General features: G+C 35.7%; 3 protein-coding genes across 3 annotated transcripts; all 3 read right to left on the bottom strand.

The window, feature by feature from the left end:
• Positions 1-698: 698 nt before the first annotated feature.
• Positions 699-2,561, bottom strand: LOC104904423 (hypothetical protein). Its single transcript, XM_010692667.3, has one exon. It carries the CDS (start codon positions 2,305-2,307, stop codon positions 1,042-1,044), a length of 1,266 nt encoding a protein of 421 aa, XP_010690969.1. The 5' UTR covers positions 2,308-2,561; the 3' UTR covers positions 699-1,041.
• Positions 2,562-4,189: 1,628 nt separating this feature from the next.
• Positions 4,190-7,575, bottom strand: LOC104904422 (uncharacterized). The gene is made up of 4 exons (XM_010692666.4): positions 6,961-7,575; positions 5,954-6,149; positions 4,807-4,938; positions 4,190-4,598 (listed from the first exon to the last, which is right to left on the bottom strand). The coding sequence occupies exons 1-4, from the start codon at positions 7,266-7,268 to the stop codon at positions 4,491-4,493; spliced, it is 744 nt and encodes a 247-aa protein (XP_010690968.1). The 5' UTR covers positions 7,269-7,575; the 3' UTR covers positions 4,190-4,490.
• A 1,312-nt stretch (positions 7,576-8,887) lies between these two features.
• On the bottom strand, positions 8,888-16,775 carry LOC104904421 (probable CoA ligase CCL6). Its single transcript, XM_010692665.4, has 19 exons — positions 16,342-16,775; positions 15,349-15,412; positions 15,127-15,216; positions 14,070-14,126; positions 13,573-13,621; positions 13,381-13,457; positions 13,118-13,154; positions 12,947-13,041; positions 12,598-12,762; positions 12,173-12,283; positions 11,992-12,079; positions 11,823-11,889; positions 11,662-11,737; positions 11,424-11,541; positions 10,214-10,459; positions 9,758-9,897; positions 9,483-9,665; positions 9,278-9,397; positions 8,888-9,169 (listed from the first exon to the last, which is right to left on the bottom strand). Exons 1-19 carry the CDS (start codon positions 16,485-16,487, stop codon positions 9,122-9,124), a joined length of 1,977 nt encoding a protein of 658 aa, XP_010690967.1. The 5' UTR covers positions 16,488-16,775; the 3' UTR covers positions 8,888-9,121.
• Positions 16,776-21,391: the final 4,616 nt, after the last annotated feature.

Here is a 21,391-nt window from a genome sequence, read left to right as displayed (position 1 = left end):
CTTCCTTTACCACCCATTGTCAACAATTATGAGAAAAGCACTAATAATCTTCATTCTCCAAACTATGCGAAACTCAATCAACAATAATTTTAGAGCATGAACCTGCACGCACATAACTCTGCTAGCTTTTGATTTTTCTGATGATTGAAAAAAGCCATACCATTGTTCCATTGAACATCTTTGACCTCCAAAAGACAAAAAGGCATAACATTGAGATTCAAGAATCAGAAAGTTACATTAAGAGTCTAGAATCAAAAGTTACATTGAGGTTAACATCAGCTACATTAGTAAAACACAACTGGTAACAGTTTTTGTACAATCTAGTAATCTACACTTAGCCTGACAGCTTCATTTCTCGAGTCTCAACCAAAATCGTCCTTAGACATCCTCGATCTACCAGGTTTCATTCATCATGACCAGTTAGCCTAACAACAATACAGAGCTTCGAACAACACTCAAACATTCGACCATGGAAGACCATTTCTTTTCAGGCTTCCATTGATTCCCTTGGTCAATAAAATGGAAAAAAGAATAGAAGCAGACCAAAATCGATACCTAAAACCTCTGTGGACAAGCTGCAAACGAATCCAAATACTTAAGGCTGACAAAAGAGAACTTCTTTCAAGCCATCTCACATGATGCAAAGCTATACAATGTTTCTCCAAAGACAGATTATCAACAAAATTCTAATAGCAAGATTCAAAGCAAACTGAGCAAGTTAACACCAGAAATCAGATCTAAATCGTTTCACAATTTAGGTTACAGATTAACAGCTAGTAAAAAACTACACTAAACAATACAAATCTACACACATATGATATGGAGCAATTCCAAATTCCAAATCAAAAACTAACTAATCTGAGAAAAAATTCACAATTATACTCTTTGAGCATCTATCTTACTACAAAATGCATAATATCCCAAACATACAACTCTCTTTCAATCTCCCCAGATTCTATACTAACAAATTCAATCACCTTTTAAAAAAACTCTAATTTTACCAGGGATTGTATTGTATTGATTCAATGGGTATATTAGCATTCATGAAGAGGCATCTTTGTTGTTGTTCTTGTCATCATTGTCATCATCGTCGTTGTTAACAACTAGATCAGCCCATCCTTTAGCAAAAGCCTCAACAATGTGTTGCTGAGACTGAAGAATCATCTCAGTACGCCTCATCTCATTCTCCATCCTAACCCTCTCTGTTTCCCTCATCATCTCCATCTTCATCTTCTCCACCCTCACAAACCCTTCTCCCAATACTCGTATCGCCTCCACCATCGCCATCGTCGCTTTATCTCCCCCACTCCTTTCCCCATCCCTCTCCTTCTCCCCATCCCTCTGCATCTCCCTCTCTCTCTTCCCCAACACACTCCTCTTCTTCTTCGCCATCACACTCATCCCCATCCCCAACCCCATCCCTGAAGTAGATCCACCTCCACCATTACTCCCATTCCTCAAAACTCCATTCCTATACCTCCCTCCTTCCTCATACTTTGGCGGTGTCGCAAATTCATTATTACACCTCAACATCATCTGACGCCGAAACTTAATGTTGCAATTAGGGTTATAGTTAGAATTAGAGTTAGGGTTAGGGTTCGGATTTTCATCAAATCCGGCATAACTTTTCCTAGAATTCCCAGCAATCCGAATCCTCAACCCATTCCTCTTAAAAGAACCACCAACACTATAATCCTCATCATCAACATCATCACAATCACCACCATCATCACCATCACCATCAACATCATCATCAACATCATCAAATCCATGATTGACCGCATCATTATGATGATTAGCAGCGACAACAACAGTAGAAACACTATTATTATCATTATTATTATTAACATCAGCTAAAATAAGAGAAGAAGATGCAGCATCATCACCTTTCTCCATAGAATCCATCTTATAAAAATAAACCCAAGAAGACGAAAATCGATGATGAGGAATAGACTTAGCACGCTGAAGCTCAGTACGATAACGTTTACGAAGCTTCTCCATCTTATGACGACATTGAACAGCCGTTTTAGGAAGAACAACATGAGGACAACGACGATGAACATCATCAGCAACATCTTGCCAATGAGCAGCACGGAGGTTTCCACGACGGAGTGAGTACCATTTTTCACGATAAGCGTCGATAAGAGCGGAAGTTTCGTCGGGTGTCCAACACGGCGGAGGAAGACGGCGAGATGAAGGTGGTTGTGGTGGTGGTGGTGGTGGAGGTGGTGGTAAGAGAAGAGGGACGCCTAAAGGTGGGTCCATGAAATCGGAGGAAAGATGTGGAGGAGGAGAAGAGGAGGTCATTGGAGGAGAGAGAGAGAGAAAAAAAAAAGGGGGATTTTGGGGAAGAAGGTGGGGAGGGTAAAAGGGATAAAAGAGGAACGGCCCGCCTAGGACGGAGGAAGGTAGGGTGGCAGGTGGATAGTGTAAGTGGGTAATAAGAGTTGAGGTGTTTGAGGTGGTGGGGGCCCTCCACACACACACACCTAAAGGCTAAAGTCATTGTTTTTTTACATGTTTATGTTGGGTTGAAGACTCAAGAGTAAAGAGGGTTAAGGTAAGTTAAAGTGTTAAAACTCCATAATACATATAGGATGAGGATATTAGGGATGTCTTGACCTAGTTATTAGAGGTGCTGTGAGCGATAGGTTACAGGTTCGAATCTCTTTCTTTTTTCTTTTTTTTATACTGCCTTCGTGACTCATATGGATAGAAAAAAAAAATATAAAATGAGGATCAAGAATAGAATGGATTTAAAGTTGAAATGAAATTGTGGCGGTTTGAGCTTTTGTATGATAATCGATGAGTTAGGATGAAATCAACTTTTTTTTTGGTAGTATGGTTTTAAGAGTAGTATAGATTAATTACATTTTGTGTTTCTTATTATAAATAATTAGTTTAAAGTTTAACACCCACCTACTAAAGATGATAAGAGTTAATCCGAGTAAATAAAACCAAAAAGATTCAGATTAGAGTAAATCACCATATTTTAGGTGGAGAGAACATAATAATTTATCTATCTAATAGTGATCCTACTGAAATATGGTGATTTATTAACTCAACACCTGAAATTTGGTGATTTACTCTGATCTGATCGAAGGTGTTGCCTATTTCCGATTGTTATAAGTTATAATAAGGGAGTTTTCGGAAGGCCATAGAAAAGATAGAGGGTGTTTTACGAAAATTGTAGATTAAAGTGAGTCTTTTATATATGTTATAATGTATAATTGTTAGAATTTTTGAGTTTCTGAAGGATAACTGACCTCGGAGAATTGTCGAGGAAACCTACTCCGATGCCTAAGTCAGACAAGGTACATCAAAGTGTGTGCAAGTAAAGTAGGTAGGTGAACAATGCTTACGTAACTTGAAATCATTGCAAGTGGCCTATTTATAGTAAGCTATTAGTAGGTTGGTTTCCTATTAATGAATCTCGAATAAACGTGTACTTAATCATTCAGGCGCGTACACGTATGCATCATTCCCCAAACAATGTGTCAAGCTGGCAAGTAGCCACGCGATTGGTCAAACCACCAAGTGAACCAGGTTGATCTTCTTTGCCGCATTTCGGTAGTCGTGATTGGTGTGGTGCCGACTGTAGACAAGTATGAGGGAGTTGTCTACTCCCGTACAATAACATTAAGACAAATCTAATAAGATCTTACATACTTCCTCCGTTTCTTTTTACTCGCTACACTTTTCATTATGGGAAGTTTCACATTACTTGCTACACTTCTTTTTTGGGCAATAAAAAACTCTCTATCTCTCTCCTCCCACATGGGTCCCTTTTCTGTTTACTCTCTACCTCTCTCTTCTCCAAAAATTGCCTAGGAGTCCGTGAAATAAGAAGTGTAGCGAGTAAAAAGAAACGGAAGAAGTAATTATGTTTTATTGTTAAAAACTAGTAAGAATGTAAGATGGATAGGCCGCACTAAACCAAACCATAAAGATTCAAGTCATAGTAAATCACCATATTTCAGGTGAATATAACATAATATTATCCCTCTAACAGTGATCCTGCCGAACAATTAGAAATTAGGAGATACTGTAGACTTTTTTTCCAAGACGTGAGACCTTTTATCTTTTCTAAAGTTTTTCTCTGGTTTATTGGTTTATTGGAGCAAAATGTGTCAAAGTCAACTGCTGGATGCAATATTATAGGTGTTCTAATGAGGTATAGCAGTGGCCATTATTGTAAACTTTTCTTTTTGGCAAGTAATATTCCCTCTGTTATATAATAATGACACACTTTCTGATATTGCTACGACCAACAAATACTATTTCACTACTTCTCTCCCTTGGCTGTCTCTTTCATATGTGTCAAACGGCCTAAAATTGTTAAAAGTGTTTCTCAGTTAAAAAGCTTGAAGAAGCTGTTTTTCTAATTAACATAAATCTAAAGAATGAGAAGCAGAGTTACATTGCTGAATCTGTATTTCTAGAAATGGCCTACAGCTGATGCAACACATCGCCAAATCTACTCCAATATCCTACGCTTTATGCTCAACAGTTTCCCCCGGGCCGTATATCAAACGACAGCGGTCGGTGAATGAACTGACCAATCGAGAGACCACCTCCCTAAAGAACATCGATGCCACCTGCACAGAATAAGATATCCGGTACATGTGAGGGAGCAATCAGCAGCAAGCAAGTACTCATCAGTCAAATAAAGCTGTACATTCTCCTATTTGGCAAAATGCATAGTTGCTTGTAATATTTGATATTCCAAATTGTGCTTCTTGTTGGAGCCAATGAGGTTTAAAACAAGTTTTACAGACAGCAAGAAAACCATAAAAGGAGCATTACCTGTCGGTAAAGTGGTGAACGGAACTTGAAATCAACCATGAAGTAAAGGTTACAAGTTCCCGGGGTTGGTCCTGGACTGAATTCCCATATGTTGATCAAGTGTTCAAAAAGGTTGCTTTCAGATGCGGTGGTCTGTGACAGTACCACAAACAAGAAGTGTCAAGACTTCATTTTACAACTAACTGCAGATATAACAAGATTCTACCAATAAAAGGCATAGCCACATAGATTGATTGATAAATGATGGCTCAAGCAGGAGCGATGGTGAAATAATTTCCACCAAGGCTGGTTTTTTGCACTTCTCCTAGACAATTAAGGACGAAATTCCTTTCCTCCCTCAGTTTGTAAGTACCACCTCATCAAATGTGGAACATTTGGAACCGTCATTTTGGTCTGGTAAGCTGTCCTTATCCTAATTATGTTGAGTATTACAGGAATTGAATTTCAGGGTGTAAGGATGTTGGTGATTGAAGCAATAGCTACATAACCAGAGAAAAGTATTAACTAAACTGAATTCCTCTCTAACCCATCTCTCCCCAATGAGCTCCCCCTTAGAACCACAAGCCCACAATCATTCCTCATTTCTCTGTCTAGCTGACCCTTTGCTTGTAACAGAACAGCAAAGAGATTTTACCTCCTTGGCTTACATATTCAGTAATTGCTGTAACTCCCGGGGGGGGGGGGGGTAAGAAAATGGTTCCTGCTTGAAACTTATCGAACCAAGTAATTCACAGGCACATAGATTGCCAACTTGAGCCGTAAATTAGATAGTAAAGATATAAAAGTGCAGTTAAATACACATTTGATTCAAGGCAAGCATAAAAGTGCATATCACTATGTAGCTAACCTTTACACCTTTTACTCTCCACATTCTTCATGCACCAGCAGTCCATCACCATGGTAATAATTGAAACACTCCTATCATATTGGTAAGTTTTGCTATGTGACTAAGACTCCGTATATAAGCCCAGTACTAACAACTAAGATTGAGTCATTCAATGTGCATGCACAATGTATTTCCACATTCAATTACTCAATATAACAAAATTCCGAAAGATATGAATAACTTAACCATAAAGAAAAGAATGTGCAAGTTCAATGAGCTAATGTAAGGAGAATTTGAAGTTTGGCGCAATGAAAAATGTACCTTGATGAACTTTGGCTTGTCCAAGACCACATGGGAAACATAACTCTCAACTAAAAATTTGAAACCAATCTCTAAGTCAGCATCAAATGATCCATCAGGATGACGCCGAATTATTTCTGATCTTTGACACCAAGGTATGAAGCCTTCATACATATCTACAGCTGCAACGACAGCAAACAGCTGCTCAGGGGAGTACCTGATAATCTTAGTTTCAGGCTTCAGTCCTCAAAACATCATAGAGATGAAAGACATTACCCAAATCAACTATGATGACAAAGACTTTCTTTAACAATGCTTTACCCTAATAGACAGCCTTTTGCAGCTAATCTTTTGTCAGCATTTCACCCTAACAAACAGCTTTCTGCCAATATTCTTCTGCCAATTCCATAATGTTCATACAAAATACAATCACAAGGAACTCTCACCTTGCTCACTTCTTCCTTTATGCTAAGAGATGAACTTCAATTCAAATAAAAACCCTCGGCAAAGAAGAAAAGCATGCATAGCCTTAGAAATCCTAGATAATAATTGTTTGCTTAACCTATTGTTATCTACTTTTGAAAATCTCTAATATTTGCCAATATAGTTTAGCCAGCTAAATGATAATTTCAGTCGTAACGACGATTGAATTAATGAGCAGTTTCCAATATTCCGGTTTCAAACATCCAAAATGAGGACTATTGGATATAGAAGAATTACATCAAGAAGATAGTAACCCTAAACCACAAGTGATTACAAATCAAATGTTTACATCATAAATTACAAGGCTCTAAATTTTATATGTTTTTCAGCTTAATATAGTCTTCTAATATAATAATATCACAATTTCACAACCTTCATATAAGTGTAACACAATAAAATCAAACACATACAAAATTAATCAACAAGACATCAGCTTAATTCCTGCAATAATCACTTTCCTGAAATACTGAACTATATTACATACACTACAAAAATTTAACCAAAACATTAGTAAAATCAAATGCAATAAATTGAGGAAAACTCACCCAATTACAAGTCTTTCCTCATACACCTTAGATAGAACACTTCCTTCTTGACCATCTCCACAACCTAAAAACCACCTCCTCTGCAATTTCTCATTATGATTGAAGAAACTTCTAGAACAATGAATTACATCTTTAGAAGAAAAACAATCAATTCCAGCAATGCTACTCAAATATCGAAGTGGAACATAATTTGCATTCTCGACAACGTTAATTGTATGATTCCGATGTCGAATGAATGTTTTAGTATTGTTGTGTCGCAACATTTTGTTTCTCGCAACTGTTTTCAATGTTGACAAGAAATTCGGCATCTTGATTAAGTAAATGTGAATTCAAACAAAAGTTATAATCTGGAAAATTTGGTATTCAGTAATTTTGCAACTCAGATCAATGTTGTGGTATGATCAAGTGTGTTACGAATTGAATTGTTGGAACAACAATGGAGGAAGATTGTGGAGAAAAAATTATTGAAAATGGAGCCAACCCTAAGAAGTAAGAAGTTTACATGAACAAGAAAGTCTGATTTTTTTGACTATATTTTGTTCAAACCGAACATAAAGGAGTTATTGGCTTTGTTGCTGGCTTGCTGCATATTTTAGTTTTTTCTTCCCCAGCGGCTCAAATATCAAGGTTTTGGTTAGGGACTTAGGATATGAATTTTCTAATAGAGGTGGGCATGTGTCCGGCCAGCACGTGGGCTAGTCCGAGCTTGCTCGAGGTCCAACCTGCTGTTTATATGTAGGTCATGGGCCTACTGCGGTCAAGAAATTTTATTTTATGCCTAATTCGACACGAGATCGCTTATATGGTCCATAGACCCGCCTGTGGGCCGAATGTTCCTTTTTTTTTGTTTTTTAGTCTAAAACTCTCAATAATCCAAAAAGACAATATTAAATGCGAGTCAAATCCATAGAAGGCACGAGCCTGGATCGCATAACTGTGGGACTAGGTCGGACCGTGGACAAAATATGAAAATTTTCAGACCCAACACGGCACGACGCGCTATTCAATGGATCGAGCCCGGCTCGCCATACCCAAAGCCCGCAGTTCAAGCCTGTGAACAGACATGGCCCAACTCATGCCCAGGTCTAAATTTTATATGGGTAGGAATCTCCCAAATTACGAGTAGTAGGTGATAGTCGGGTGGTGTTGGTATCACCTCCAATATTATAGGTAGTCTTGGTGAATCATGTTATTTAGATCATATAATTGGATGTGTTGTCGTTTAGATTAGTCACCTCCAATTTTTTGAGACTTGTTGGACCTACGGATGAGTGATCCTGTGCCAGCATAGTGTAAAAAAAAAATTATTATTACCAATGGGTTTTCAAAAGTGGCCCCAAAAAATTATTATACTAACAGATTTCCCCAAATTGTCACTTTCACGTATCAAATGCCTTGCCTTTACCAAGTATGTTGGTTATCCTCCAACTTGCTAACATTACCTCTTAAATTTGATTGACATACAACCTAAAATGCTGACTTCCAGTTCAAAAACAAGCAATATACTCAACTCATGAAGTAGATTACAGGGGAGGCACCTAACGAGGTTGTACGCTGCCTTTGCGAGAGGGTTATCTATACCCTATTGTCCCCTTGGCCTTTTTTTTCACCGTAAAATCCTAACAATTTATTAACTAGCAAAAGTATTGTGAAAGATCCTGCCAGATCAACACCTCTCATAGGTTAACCCAATCTGGGTTTGCGGATAGCAGCAGACACTTTAAGATTGGGGGGATGATAAGGACAAACGCTCTCCCAAAATGCCCCTCAACCCCCAACCTTGAGGTTGGAAGGTTCTTTCCTTACCACTAGGTCAAGCTTAACTTGGCCAGTGTGGTCCATATAATGGGATGATACTTCATAGAAGTAGAATACATTTTCTATGGTATTCATAAGAATTACCTTCCGTTTGATATTGCACCCTGTATTCATAAGACCAAATATATTTCTATTGAAATTGTAGTTGTAGGCTTGTAGCCTATACCAGCTTGTATTGAAGATCATACATTAAAAGCTTGTTTATGTTACATACAGAGGCCAGAAGCGAGAGAGTAAGAACACAATCATGGCACTTAGAAACTTGAAGTATAACCATTATTTGGTCCTGACTTCTAAGGAAGTATTACATCAAATTCCATTGCAAACTTCAGACGGCCTCGTTTCATGCCTTTACTCCCTTTGCTTCACTATACATCTCATTGATTACTTCCTGTATATTACCAAATAAAGGCGCAAATCAGAAAAGTAACACCAAACTCCAAATGACAGGCCGTCTAATAGGGTGTTTAACCACATTAATAAGATGTGTAAAATATACCTCGTAGCATTTGAGTAACTGAGGCCTCTTCAATTTGAAGGTTGGAGTCATCAAATCCCTCTCAATGTCAAAAGGAATGGGTTCGAGGAAAACTGCTCTTAACTTCTCGAAACCTCGAAGCTGTTCAAATTCATTAGAAGTGAGAACAAAGCACCTACAATATAGCTAGTCATCTGCTGAAAAAGAACAAGGCTGCATTACATACTTCATGTTTTTGAGCAGTGTTGTTAAGCTCTTCTAGGAAGTATTTCCTAGCTTTGGCACTTTTGCAGAGTGTTTTGAAGTCCCCGCTTTCGTGATTATTAGCTGCCCAATCTTCGAGTGCCTTTCTCTCAGGAACAACAACAGCCACAAGAAATGATTCGAAACTGTTTCCGTAAACCCAAATCTGAGAAGACAATAGCTAGCGTGTTAACCAACTAGTCACTCCCTTAGATGTGACAATGAAAACTACATGCATTACTTGCAGCGAAAACTTACAGATGTTATCAAGTTGCACTGTGAATATATATTCTCAAGGTTCTCCACCGCTACATATTCCCCTTGGGACAACTTAAATATGTTTTTCTTCCTGTCAATGACTTTCATAGATCCATCAGGCTGCCATTCGCCAATGTCACCTGGAAGAAACAAACAAAAAAATTGACACTACAAGTTCAGGACAAGTATATAGAAATTTCCCACATTGTTTCATGGCTTCCCATTGAGGTAATGTTATCTTGTTTTGACTTATTTTAGAAAAAGTAAGCTCAAATATGTTTTAATGAGTTATAAATTAACTCCGATAAGTTTAGGCGAGTTTAAATAAGTCAAAATCAGCCTAATAGAAAAACCCAAATTGTAAAGCAACCCTCTGATTGCCACATTGAATAAAAAACGATGATCATAAATAAAAAGTACTTTTCCTCAAAGCATGGTACAGGCCAGGGAATCTACCTGTATGGAACCAACCATCTATAAGAACTTCTTGACTTAGATCTGGTCTCTTGTGATAACCAGAGAACAACGTATTTCCCCTCAAACAAATTTCGCCACGTGGAGTGCTTGAAAGCGCATCATATCCCATCTCTGGAACAGATTCCAGTCTAGCTTCTATGCTGGTCGTGGGGATTCCCACAGTTCCCATCATCGAGTGCACATTGGCTATTGATGTGAAACATCCAGCACAGCTTTCCGTAAGACCTATAAATCAATGGAGTAAATTGTTTCACAGATTGATAAAAGAGGTAATCAAAGATTGAAAAGTTCAAACAGCACAAAAAATTCACGCTTAAAGGAACCATTTTTTCTAGCTTCTCTGTTATTTTATCTGTTGTTTTAACAATATAGGTGAACTTACAGATATCAAATGAATCTAGATTACTACATGATACTTGTATAGTAGCACAAATTACTATTGGGCTCAATTAGATTGGACGGAGAACATTTTAATAGAATACGATTTTTCATATAAAAAAAAAAAAGGAAAACACAATTGTAAAATAGTTTCCCTTTGTTTCCTCAAAATCATAGTGTAAATACTAAGGCTCAACCCAACACAGCACAAATAAATAGATTCACAACAAAAGACAAAAGGGAAAAGGATGATATTAGAATGATTCGGAAAACCAACTCTCATACAGTGCTCACATTCGAGAGATGGGTGCTCTCCCGGGTGTCCTTACTCTTCACAATTTTGAATCCTCTCTCTCTAGGACACTCCCCTATATATTAAATCATTCCATTCAGGAGCTGTATAACCCTAACAGACTGACATTTGCTATATTTGAAAGACCAGGTTACCCCTTGCTAAGATTCTCCCTATTAAAGTACTAAGAGGCTAAGAGCCCCTCCTAGTAATGCTCAGACCTTGTTATGTTTCTTCTCTTGTAAGTCAACAGTATGGGAGGTTGACTTGGGTTCATAGCAGAAAGTAAAAAAGAAAACCGAAAATAGAGGGAATAGAACAGGCGGGAGAGGAGGAGGACGGTCCATGAGGAATTAGGCAGACCTTTTAGAGGGAAATGTTTTCTACGCTTGGGAAAACTATTTTTCACCCTTAACAAATCAAACAAAGGAAGATAAGAAAACCATTTCCAAAAAAAGTCATCCCCCTAACTTGACGATTTAACCTAAATTACATTACTCGAAAAGCTTCATGACTCACCATACCCTTGAACCACCACACTGCTGCAAGTAACCCTGAAAAATTCTTCAACATGCATTGCCAAGGGCGCTCCTCCGGAAAACATAAGACGCACTCGTCCGCCAAAGCTTTGTTTGATCTAGTGTAGGTCAGAGGTATAGAACCAAGTTAATGCAACCCAATAACAGCAAGGAAAATAAAATCAGAAAGAAGGTAATGACAAACAAGGAGAGATTATATCTGGAAAGAATGTACCAACTTTATTAAAAACAAACTTGTCCAATAGAGGTGCAGCTTCATCAGAGCGTAACCCTTTCTCCAAATTCCGCAGTTTACTGTTAATCAGTGATAGATTAGCTGTATAAGATGGTTGAGCAAAAAGACTGATACAAAATCACAAGGGTCAAAACTTGATCGTACTAATTATAGGCGTAGTCAAACAATCCCTTCTTGAGAGAACCACTTGATGAAATTTTATCCACAATACCTTCAGGTGGAAAATAATCAGTTATTTTCTCATTATAAGTTAATGGTCCGGAAGAACAAACTAAGCAGTTTCGTAATGCATCAGTATCAGATATATACATACCAGTATATATACGGTCATAAACCCTGGGAACCCCACAGAACATAGTAGGCTTCAATTCCTGAAGATCCTCAATCAGATATTTCACATCCTGTAAGTGAAATGCAAAAGAGAAGATTCATTGAAGTACTGAAAGTCAGAATGAAAGAGTTAAGAACACTTAAGCTGTAGCATATGAACTTACTCCCTGCCAGAAACCTATTGAGGTGCCTCTAGCAATGAAATATGTTTCCACTATCTGGTCAAAGATGTGCGCCAATGGAAGAAATGAGAAGTATACATCTTCTGCGTTTGCCTGTAACAAAAGATTTTCCAGTTTACTTAATGACACACTAAATGAACTACAAGTTCACAAACTACTTAAATGCCATGCAATTTCTACTCTCATTGTTTTAAATTATTATTTTTTGTCTTTAACTTAGTGTAACAAATCCACTCCTTCATCCTCAATTTTCTGAGAAAAGTGAACTGGGACAATCAGTTTGAAATGGAAGGAGTATAGAGTAGCAAGCCTATCTTTGTTAATAGCATAAGTGTAGCAGTTATATAATAAACTTATACAGTTATATCATATAACTAATGGCGTTAGTCTCAGAAAGTGCCATTTACCGATTTGTCTGTTTCAGAAAACATGTATTCTATTGCAAAGACCTCTGCCGTAAAAGCTGCATTAGTTAAAATGACCCCTTTTGGCTCTCCTGTCGTGCCACTTGTGTACATGATGGTGCAGATATCTGTCTTTTGTTTCACAGGAAGTTGATAATCCATAGTTCCCTGGAACAAAAAAATATACCACCCAAAAGGTCAGTTGCAAGCATTCTGAAGGTTAACGAGATATAATTTCAAGAATATGAACGAGCACCAAGGCAGCACAACCTAGCCTCCATAATCCTCCTGTTTTTCTTTCAAGAACTTCATTCATTGTCCAAGTAAAATGGATTTAGCTCATTGAACTTACCAATTGAGAGAACTCTTCCCAAGAGAAACAAGACACACCAGCTTCCTCAGCTTCCTTCCTTTGAGTGCTAGAGATACTGTCAAAACTGACAATGGCTGACCAAATTTGAATGTCTTAGTCAATACGACAGTAACAAGAAAAGTATGCGACCAAATTGATAAGTACACTTACTTTTTAGGTAAGTACACTTTGATAAGCATGCCAGTATCTGCATAAGCATCAAGACATAGAATTATATAATCATGATCAAATAAATATTGAGATAAGTTCACATTTTATCAATCTTGAATCTTGAAGAAGATAGTAACAAAAGAGCTGCGAATGATTGGCATAAACTTTCCCATTACCAACTTGCAGTAATCTTAATTATTACATAGTGCTGTAGACTAACTGCAAGATATTAGAACATTTTAATGGAGTAACAAAGAACTTACAGCTGGTAACTTTTTTTCTTGAACAAAAACTAGGGAAACTTCAGCATGGTTGATGATGAACTCTACTGCATTGGCACCTGCATAAAATGTCACACCGTTAGCATCACGAGCTTTTGTTCTTGTACCATATGCCAATATTAAAAAGCATAATAGCAATAAAGAGGAAAAGTTCAGGTTATCAAAGTGGCGTACCAAGAGTGTCATACAATGGTACATATGATATGGCTTGGCCATTACAAGCCTGAAAAATCGAAAAGATTCTCTTAGCCACTACTATCTATGGAAGTGACTACTGACTACTGTAATTGCAAATAATAGCTTCATTTATTGCATCCATATCCCTAATTACTTTTGAACAGCCCATAAAAGTTTACAGTAGCTATTAGATATAAAGGTATAAGAATGATCCATAACTTCTACTCCACCCCTAAAAAAATCTTAGATAACAACAGTAGTAGAGTAGGAAAGGTTTTCCGAATCTATGTTAGACAAGAAAGTTTAGATTAAGTTTGAAGTTGGAATTGCGATGAAGAATGTACACACATATATCAGGAGTTAAGTAGCTTAAGCCCCTAGGCTAGTGAAAACTGAAGGGGAATCTAGTCGCTCTCCTATCAAATAACAAAAGCTTAAAATTGACATTGCCAAACAAAGAAGATACCGAGTATCCACAGAATGCGAAAATATACCTGCATAGCAATGATCCATTTGGGGCAGTTGGACCCATATATTCCACATTGACCCCCCTATAACCAAACAATTTGGGCATCAAGAAACTTCATTAAGGTTACTATAATCCACATATATATGCAGAACGTACTAAAACAAGAGGTATATAATCATTACGTTGCAACATATTTCACCTTAAAGTGATAAAGTCAATTAAAAAAATATTGTAATTCATAATTAAACATCAAGAGTGAACTGAAGGATAAATTTTTGCTTGGATGAAATCAGCTTGGTGCTGAAAAATCTTGTGTGGCTCAAAAAATCAAGGGTTTCCTATGTCATACCCTTGTATTTCCTCAATTTTTATTCTGTATCTCAGCCTATCTAATAGTCCTTACAGATCAGTTTTCAAGATTGACATGTTTAGTATAAGTATGACTAATATCAAGTTTATTATACCCCTTATATCGTATGACTTTTTTACATCCATAAAACCAAAAGCTAAGATTTGACCATAATGCCGAACAAGCCCTTAGTTACCAGTTGGAGAACAGTGCTACTATGTAAAATTCTATAAAAGTTGGTGTACAACATAGAAATCGAGAAAACACAATAGTTTAAGTTTATTATACCCCTTATATCACATGAATTTTACATCCATAAAACCATAAGCTAAGAACTGACCATGATGCCGAACAGGCCCTTAGTTACCAGTTGGAGAACAGTACTACTATATGGAATTCTAAAAACGTTGGTGTACAACATAGAAATCAAGAAAACACAATCGTTTTTTATTATACCCCTTATATCATATGAATTTACATCCATAAAACCAAAAGCTAAGAACTGACCATGATGCCGAACAAGCCCTTAGTTACCCAGTGGAACAACAGTGCTACTATCCGGAATTCTAAAAAGGTTGGTGTACAACATAGAAATCGACAAAACACAACAGTCTAACTAGAATTATACCTCTACTACATTCTAGTAAGGTGATGAATGCAATGAAAGATACTGAAAAACCCAGCAACAAAATATGGCAAAATATAACATTTGCAGTACAAGAATTGAACTCACAGGATTAACTCCAGTTTTTCTAATAGCTGACCCAATTTGAAGCGCTGAATCATACACTTCTTTGTAAGTAAGCCATTCATACGAACCCGCCTGAAAAATTAATTTGTTTACAAAACTACCAAATTATACTTTCTCCCTTTTTTTCAAACATAAAAATATACAGTGTTGTTCAACTATTCAAGAAGAAAGATAAAAATGGGAGTAAAATAGTAAAAATCTAACCTTGCCATCAATGATTTTACGACATCCCAACATATGACTGCTAGGATTTCTCTCAACAGAGTTGCTGAAACCAACATAACCCAGAAATTATACATTATTTATAAGTCATAATTCATTATACTTGGTTCACTGCTCAAAAGATTTGATCTTTTGGGGGGTTTCAAAAATTGTTGAACTTGGGTTATGAATGTATGATTCTATGTAACAGTTCAAAAATCATAAATACACGATCATTTGATTTTAGTTAAATTAGGGTATCACGTTAGTTAAATTGGGTTATGAATGGGAGTGTGTTCAACTCGGCTATTTTTTGGAACTTTTTCAATTTCTTGACTCAAAATGAAGTGTCTAAGTGTCTCACCCATGTCTGAATGTCGAGGATCCGACACGGGTAATTGCGGTTAAATGAAGAGTCCGAGCAACATTTGGCTTCAATTTTTTCTACAATGCTTTAAGTATTACTCCACAAAATTTACTATTTTGTTGAAAAAACCATCTTATATTCTTATCTATATACAGTTGCATCTTGCATGTCATGAATGTAAGCAATATTTAGTTTTGACTCCATAAACTACTAGATGGATGACTATGTCCTGATTTAGTTGTCACAATGTTACTTCATATTATCCTCTCAAAAAAAACTAGTTAGTTCATATCAATCAGCATGATAAGTATTATTATTAAATGGCTATAAAAGAGAAAACATGCAAATTTCTTATGTGACTAAATGCTTAAGTAATTAATTCCCAAAAAAAATCTTCACATTCCTTAGATCCACTTATTTCTACCATTATGAATTTTTTTTTTTCAAATGAGTGACTAAGCAGAGTGATGTAGACATGATTCAATCACATCTTTCGGACACTACCTCTACAAGACTTTACCATCTAAGTTAAATGACATCTACTCTATGAGATTAAGTAAACTAAATACTAGTATAAAACAAAATATAATTTACATATCCAAGAACAAATTAATGTGTGTTATGTATACCAAAAGAGATCCCAAGGAGACTCGACACCATCTGGGACGCCAGTGAGGCCATCTTTAGCGTAAATGCAACGGTAAACTGCCCCTGCTGATGGCATCTTCTCTGTAGCAGCTCTTGCTTCCTCTACCTTCACCGTGTATACCGCCATTTTAAGCGTTTTTATTTTTTTTGGTTATTGTACCAGTTGTTACAATGTTGTAATGCGATGAAAAATGCAATAAAATTGAGCTAACTGTATGAATATGTAGTGTTAATGCTTGAAAAACATTATAGGAGTTTAAGTAAAGATAAGAAGAGAAGTGGGAAAATACAGAGTAGACAACAAGTTATGAAGAGATGCATAAATTCAAAGGGGTGTGTGTGGTGGTAGTTGAGATCAGTGGTAGCAATAAATTTACTAGCCCAAAAATATGGTTGGTGTTAATTATGCAACCATTTTTGTTACTTGTGTTATCATATTTAGGAAATTTATTGATGTTGTTGCGTTTTGCAAACCAAAATGGGCCTATTTTAAGACGTAGTGTTGAAATCTAAAGTAGATTTTAGTGTGGAGTCTTATATTCCTTTTGTTTTTCTATTAGCGGTGGAGGTTGTGCTTAAAGTCTTTCGAAAAAATTAATGGTTGATGTTGTGCTTAAAGTCTTTAGAAAAGATTGAATTATGTTATTGTATTAATCCCCTAGAAAAAAAAGTTATTTATAAGAAAATAAAGTATCACATTTGTATCGATATTATGCACGAACAAACAATAGTACTATATTGATTTTATGAAAAGAGAAGTTAAACTTTATCTAGATAGGAGTAAATGGAGGGAAAGGGAAAGGGAAAGGGAAAGGAAAAAGGAGGGGAACTAGTTCCGTTGTAATTTGAATAGGGATTGGAAGAAGGAAGGTGTTGTCTGTTGAGATCAGATGTAAGTAGAAGTATTGTCACACATGGAATAAAGTATGAACGTAAGGGGGGTATTATGTTATGTACTTGTATTGTGTTGTGTGACTTGTCACTTGTGTCCACTTTATAAAGGATAAGGAACAACTCTTCTTATTACCATATGGACAGATATGCATAGTTTACAGCGCAATCTCCTTCATCTTATGGAGTCGACTCTCACAAACAAATGCTATAATAGTAGTAACTCAAATTGAAATATAGCTTCTTCTTCTTTTAGGTTGGTCTTTCAATATGAAATGGAGGCACGATGAATAACTAAAAATAAGTTCCAAAACTAATATATGCTCAATTTTGTTCAAATAACGGTTTGAGAGATATAAACTTGAGATGGTTAATTTACTCACAAGTCACAACTCGTATTATAAAACAAGGAACCGTTTTCTAGATGCATATGGTTATAACTTATAGATTGGTACCTTTGTGTTAGAAAAAAGCTCCTTTGTTCATAGCTCCATACTTCATGGTAAAATGTTGGAAGTGAACACCAAATTTCTTTTAATGCATTTAGCTAAACCTTCTTTAATAAACAAAATACATTATGGCAATGCTACGTACCTTAAAACATTAAAATTGTTGTTCTAATTAAGAGAGGTTATCTAAGGTTTAGTTTCATAATCACGGTCAATTCTTTTTTCCGATCATACTATAGTCGTATGAGTGCTTCCCATATGTCATTTAATATCTCTATTACATAAGGGAAGGGGGGAGCAACGGTGTCCTCTTTTGAACTGACTATTTTGCCCCCCTTCCCTTTCTAAATTACAAAAGGAATCTCAATACCAAAATGGGGTCAAACAAAGCCACCGGAAATTAATTTCAAATACAATCATGGAAACTTTACAAATCACTCATAGAATTGAGAAAATCACGTTGTAAAAATCACGCAAATCACTCAAATGATCAGGAAACTTTACAAAAACTAAAAATTAACTTACAAACTAAAACTAATATACTAGGACATCAATACATACAAAAACATTCACAAAATTCACTTACAAATCATTGTTCTCAATAACCATTCACAATTACATACTCACAAAAATTACCTATAAACACAAATCTGAGAAAAACATAAGATTTTGACAGTGATATCACACATTCGTCCATCGGCGATTGGCGAACTTTCGAACAGGTACATAATTCTTTTAATCTTCAAAGTTGAAAAAATGGAGATAATATGAATTAGTTGAAAAGGGCTTTTATATAATTAGACTTAAATTTGATTCATTTTCATATAAAATCTGAAAACAAGATGTGTATGAAATTTGATTCATTTATGACACTGATGAAAAAGTTACAAATTTAAGTTCTTTTTTTAAAATTCCAATATAAATTTTTCCCAAAACTTTTGCAAAATGTCCATGTTCAGAAATAAATTTTGAAAAACAAAACAATATCAACTTTTTTGCGAACAACTTTTGCAAAAATCCATTTTCAGAAAAAAAAAATTACATTAATTTGCGAAATCAGATTGTGTATAAAAATTTAAAATTTCATTTCACCTATAATTGAAACTCAAAGTGTTAAATTTTGAAAAGGAGAAAAATAAAAAATGACCATTTCATCGAAATCAGATTGTGTATGAAAAACTTAAAATTTCTTCAAATATAATTGAAACTCAAAGTGTTAAAATTTAGAAAAGGAGAAAAATTAAAATGACCATTTCATGCAAAATCAGATTGTGTATGAAAATTTTAAAATTTCATTTCAAATATAATTGAAACTCAAAGTGTGAACATTTAGAAAAGGAGAAAAATTAAAATGATGAAAATTTTAAATATCAATTTGTGAAATCAGAATTTAGAAGTTAGACAGGGAAAAATAACTGAAATTGTCTTATACTTTTCGTTACAATTTTGGGATCATAGAAAATTACTGAAATCCATATCAAAAACTATTATAAATTACAAAAATGAATAAAACCAAAAAAAAGAACATGACGATATTTGTAAAGAACATCATATGTTATATAAGAAAACATGCGCATATAAGACTTGAGAAACAAAAAAACTATTCAAAATCACAAAAATGAATAACAACATAAAAAGAACATAAGAATATTATTCACAAAATAGAGGTGGACTTAAATACTAACTTACATTTTCAGTTTGTTTACTACTTAGTATTAGGCCTAAAAATATCATCGCACGCATCGCGTGCACAAAAGGCTAGTCCTATGAAAGGGAAGAATTGTGAATGGCTTACTAGTTCAAATACTTGATATGTAGACAAAATTAGATTTGGCCACACATTAGTACGTGGACTATTGAAGAAGTGCTGGCATAAATTATAGTATTATCTTCCTTAATTGTTGCACTTTGATTTTTACGCTTGTCACTTGCACAACTTAGATGATCAATATCTTTAATTATTTATAAATAAGACTTGTAATATTTGATATTTTGGAAAAATATGTTGAAGAAATTCAATAACATATTTTCTATGTATCAAATAAGAATTCGTCAAAATATGATACACAAATAGTTCATAATTCAAGATAGAACAAATAATAATAAAGAAATAAAAAAGTATTTTTGTTTTAGTACACTTGGGGGTACAATAAATTAGGAACATAGTATAAAAAATTAGAAAATACATGGTATAAGATTTTATCCCCATGACTTCATACTACATGTTAATGTCTTAATTACTAAACCAAGTAATGTTTGGTGTTACAATTTAAAAGTAAGATACTAGTAAGTAAAAACTATAATTATTCGGAGCATAGTCTGAGGCTATAAAACTAGTTGTATTATAATATCCACACAATTCTTAATAGATTCCTCAATTTTTCATATTAATAAGTTTGTCTTAAAAATATTGTTCCATTTACTCACTCAATCACCCTCTAGTTTTCTCTTATCTTGTGAGTTCATTCATTGTACACTCGGGCGTATCATATACATAGTACACTAAATACAAATAGTTTTTTTGGGAGAACTACTCTTTCCCGCAAGTGGCTCCTTACGTTATGATGAACACACTATCTATGGAGTAACATATGATCATATTCACGTCATCTAATTTGTCTAATTAGCTAGATAACAAGATACAAACTTGCAAATACATTGTTGATGAGGAACTGGTGAAAGTAATTGATTTGAAGTAGATCAACGAGATTTGTTGCTTGTGCAACAAGGAAAAAGAGTCCCTTGAACATTTGTTTCGAGATTGTCATATTACTCAGCGGATTTGGAGTGCCTCATTAGGAATCGTAGCTACGAATGGTGCCTTCCTCCCTCTGAAAGAATGGATTAAGAACTTTTTGAATCTTTTTAAGAAAAGGAAGGTTGAGGAAGGGTCAGATATGGAGACGGGTTATGTAGCCACACTATGGGGAATCTGGTGTCATAGGAATGAAGTGGTTTTTAAAGGCATGTCTCCTAACCCGGCAAGAATAATGAGAATCATAGCTGACCATTCGATGCGAGCAAGCAAGGAGGGGATATGCAAGATCGAGAGCTCCTTCATAGGGGAGGATAGTAAAGGGCCAGGTGCTCCTACTCAGATGGAATGGTATGGGGAAAAGGGGTGTTTTTTCTATTCAGACTCTAGTGGTCGATGGTGCTTGGAAGAATAAGGTCAAATCAAACAGTTGGCAAGCAGCCATTGCATGGAAAAACATCAATAATGATCCTCGAGAACAAGCTGTAACCAAGATTTTTGCGAACTCTGCTTTGCAAGCGGAAGCGTTCGCAGTCCTGAAGGCTATAACGGATATGGAATGGCGAAGTGCGGGTCTCATAATCAAGACGGATAATCAGGAAGTAGTTATGGCTCTAAAATCCAATCATAGTACAAATCAAATCATAGATAGTATCATCCGGGATATTAGGAGAAAGGCCAATAGTTTCCTATTTGTATCATGTATTAAGGTTAGCCGAGAGGAGGTCAAATTAGCTCACAACCTTGCTACCATGGCAAGAAAGAGCTAACCTCGTGTGTGTTTTGTTCCACGTTTTCACCCTTTGTCAAAAAAAAAAAAAAAAAAAAAAGTATTGTTTGGATTGGGACACTCCCATGCAACAACGATGAAGAGGTTTTTAACTTATAAGTAACGCTGACCTTGAATTTTATGAAGAATTGATTATGCCATTAATA

This window comes from Beta vulgaris, chromosome 9 (assembly GCF_026745355.1).
Source record: "Beta vulgaris subsp. vulgaris cultivar EL10 chromosome 9, EL10.2, whole genome shotgun sequence".
NCBI classification, from domain to species: Eukaryota; Viridiplantae; Streptophyta; class Magnoliopsida; order Caryophyllales; family Amaranthaceae; genus Beta; species Beta vulgaris.
Note: the sequence above shows the minus strand (reverse complement) of the source record. Positions and strands in the feature narration are given on the sequence as shown.

Excerpts from the sequence above, each read along its gene's own strand:
- LOC104904422 (XM_010692666.4), bottom strand. The coding sequence starts at position 7,268 with ATGCCGAATTTCTTGTCAACATTGAAAACAGTTGCGAGAAACAAAATG. Across the intron at positions 4,939-5,953 it reads ACAAGCCAAAGTTCATCAAG|ACCACCGCATCTGAAAGCAA; the intron begins GTACATTTTTCA and ends GTACTGTCACAG. Across the intron at positions 4,599-4,806 it reads GTTCACCACTTTACCGACAG|GTGGCATCGATGTTCTTTAG; the intron begins GTAATGCTCCTT and ends TATTCTGTGCAG.
- LOC104904421 (XM_010692665.4), bottom strand. The coding sequence starts at position 16,487 with ATGGCGGTATACACGGTGAAGGTAGAGGAAGCAAGAGCTGCTACAGAG. Across the intron at positions 15,413-16,341 it reads TCTCCTTGGGATCTCTTTTG|CAACTCTGTTGAGAGAAATC; the intron begins GTATACATAACA and ends TGTTGGTTTCAG. Across the intron at positions 9,898-10,213 it reads AGATGGTTGGTTCCATACAG|GTGACATTGGCGAATGGCAG; the intron begins GTAGATTCCCTG and ends TGTTTCTTCCAG.
- LOC104904423 (XM_010692667.3), bottom strand. The coding sequence starts at position 2,307 with ATGACCTCCTCTTCTCCTCCTCCACATCTTTCCTCCGATTTCATGGAC.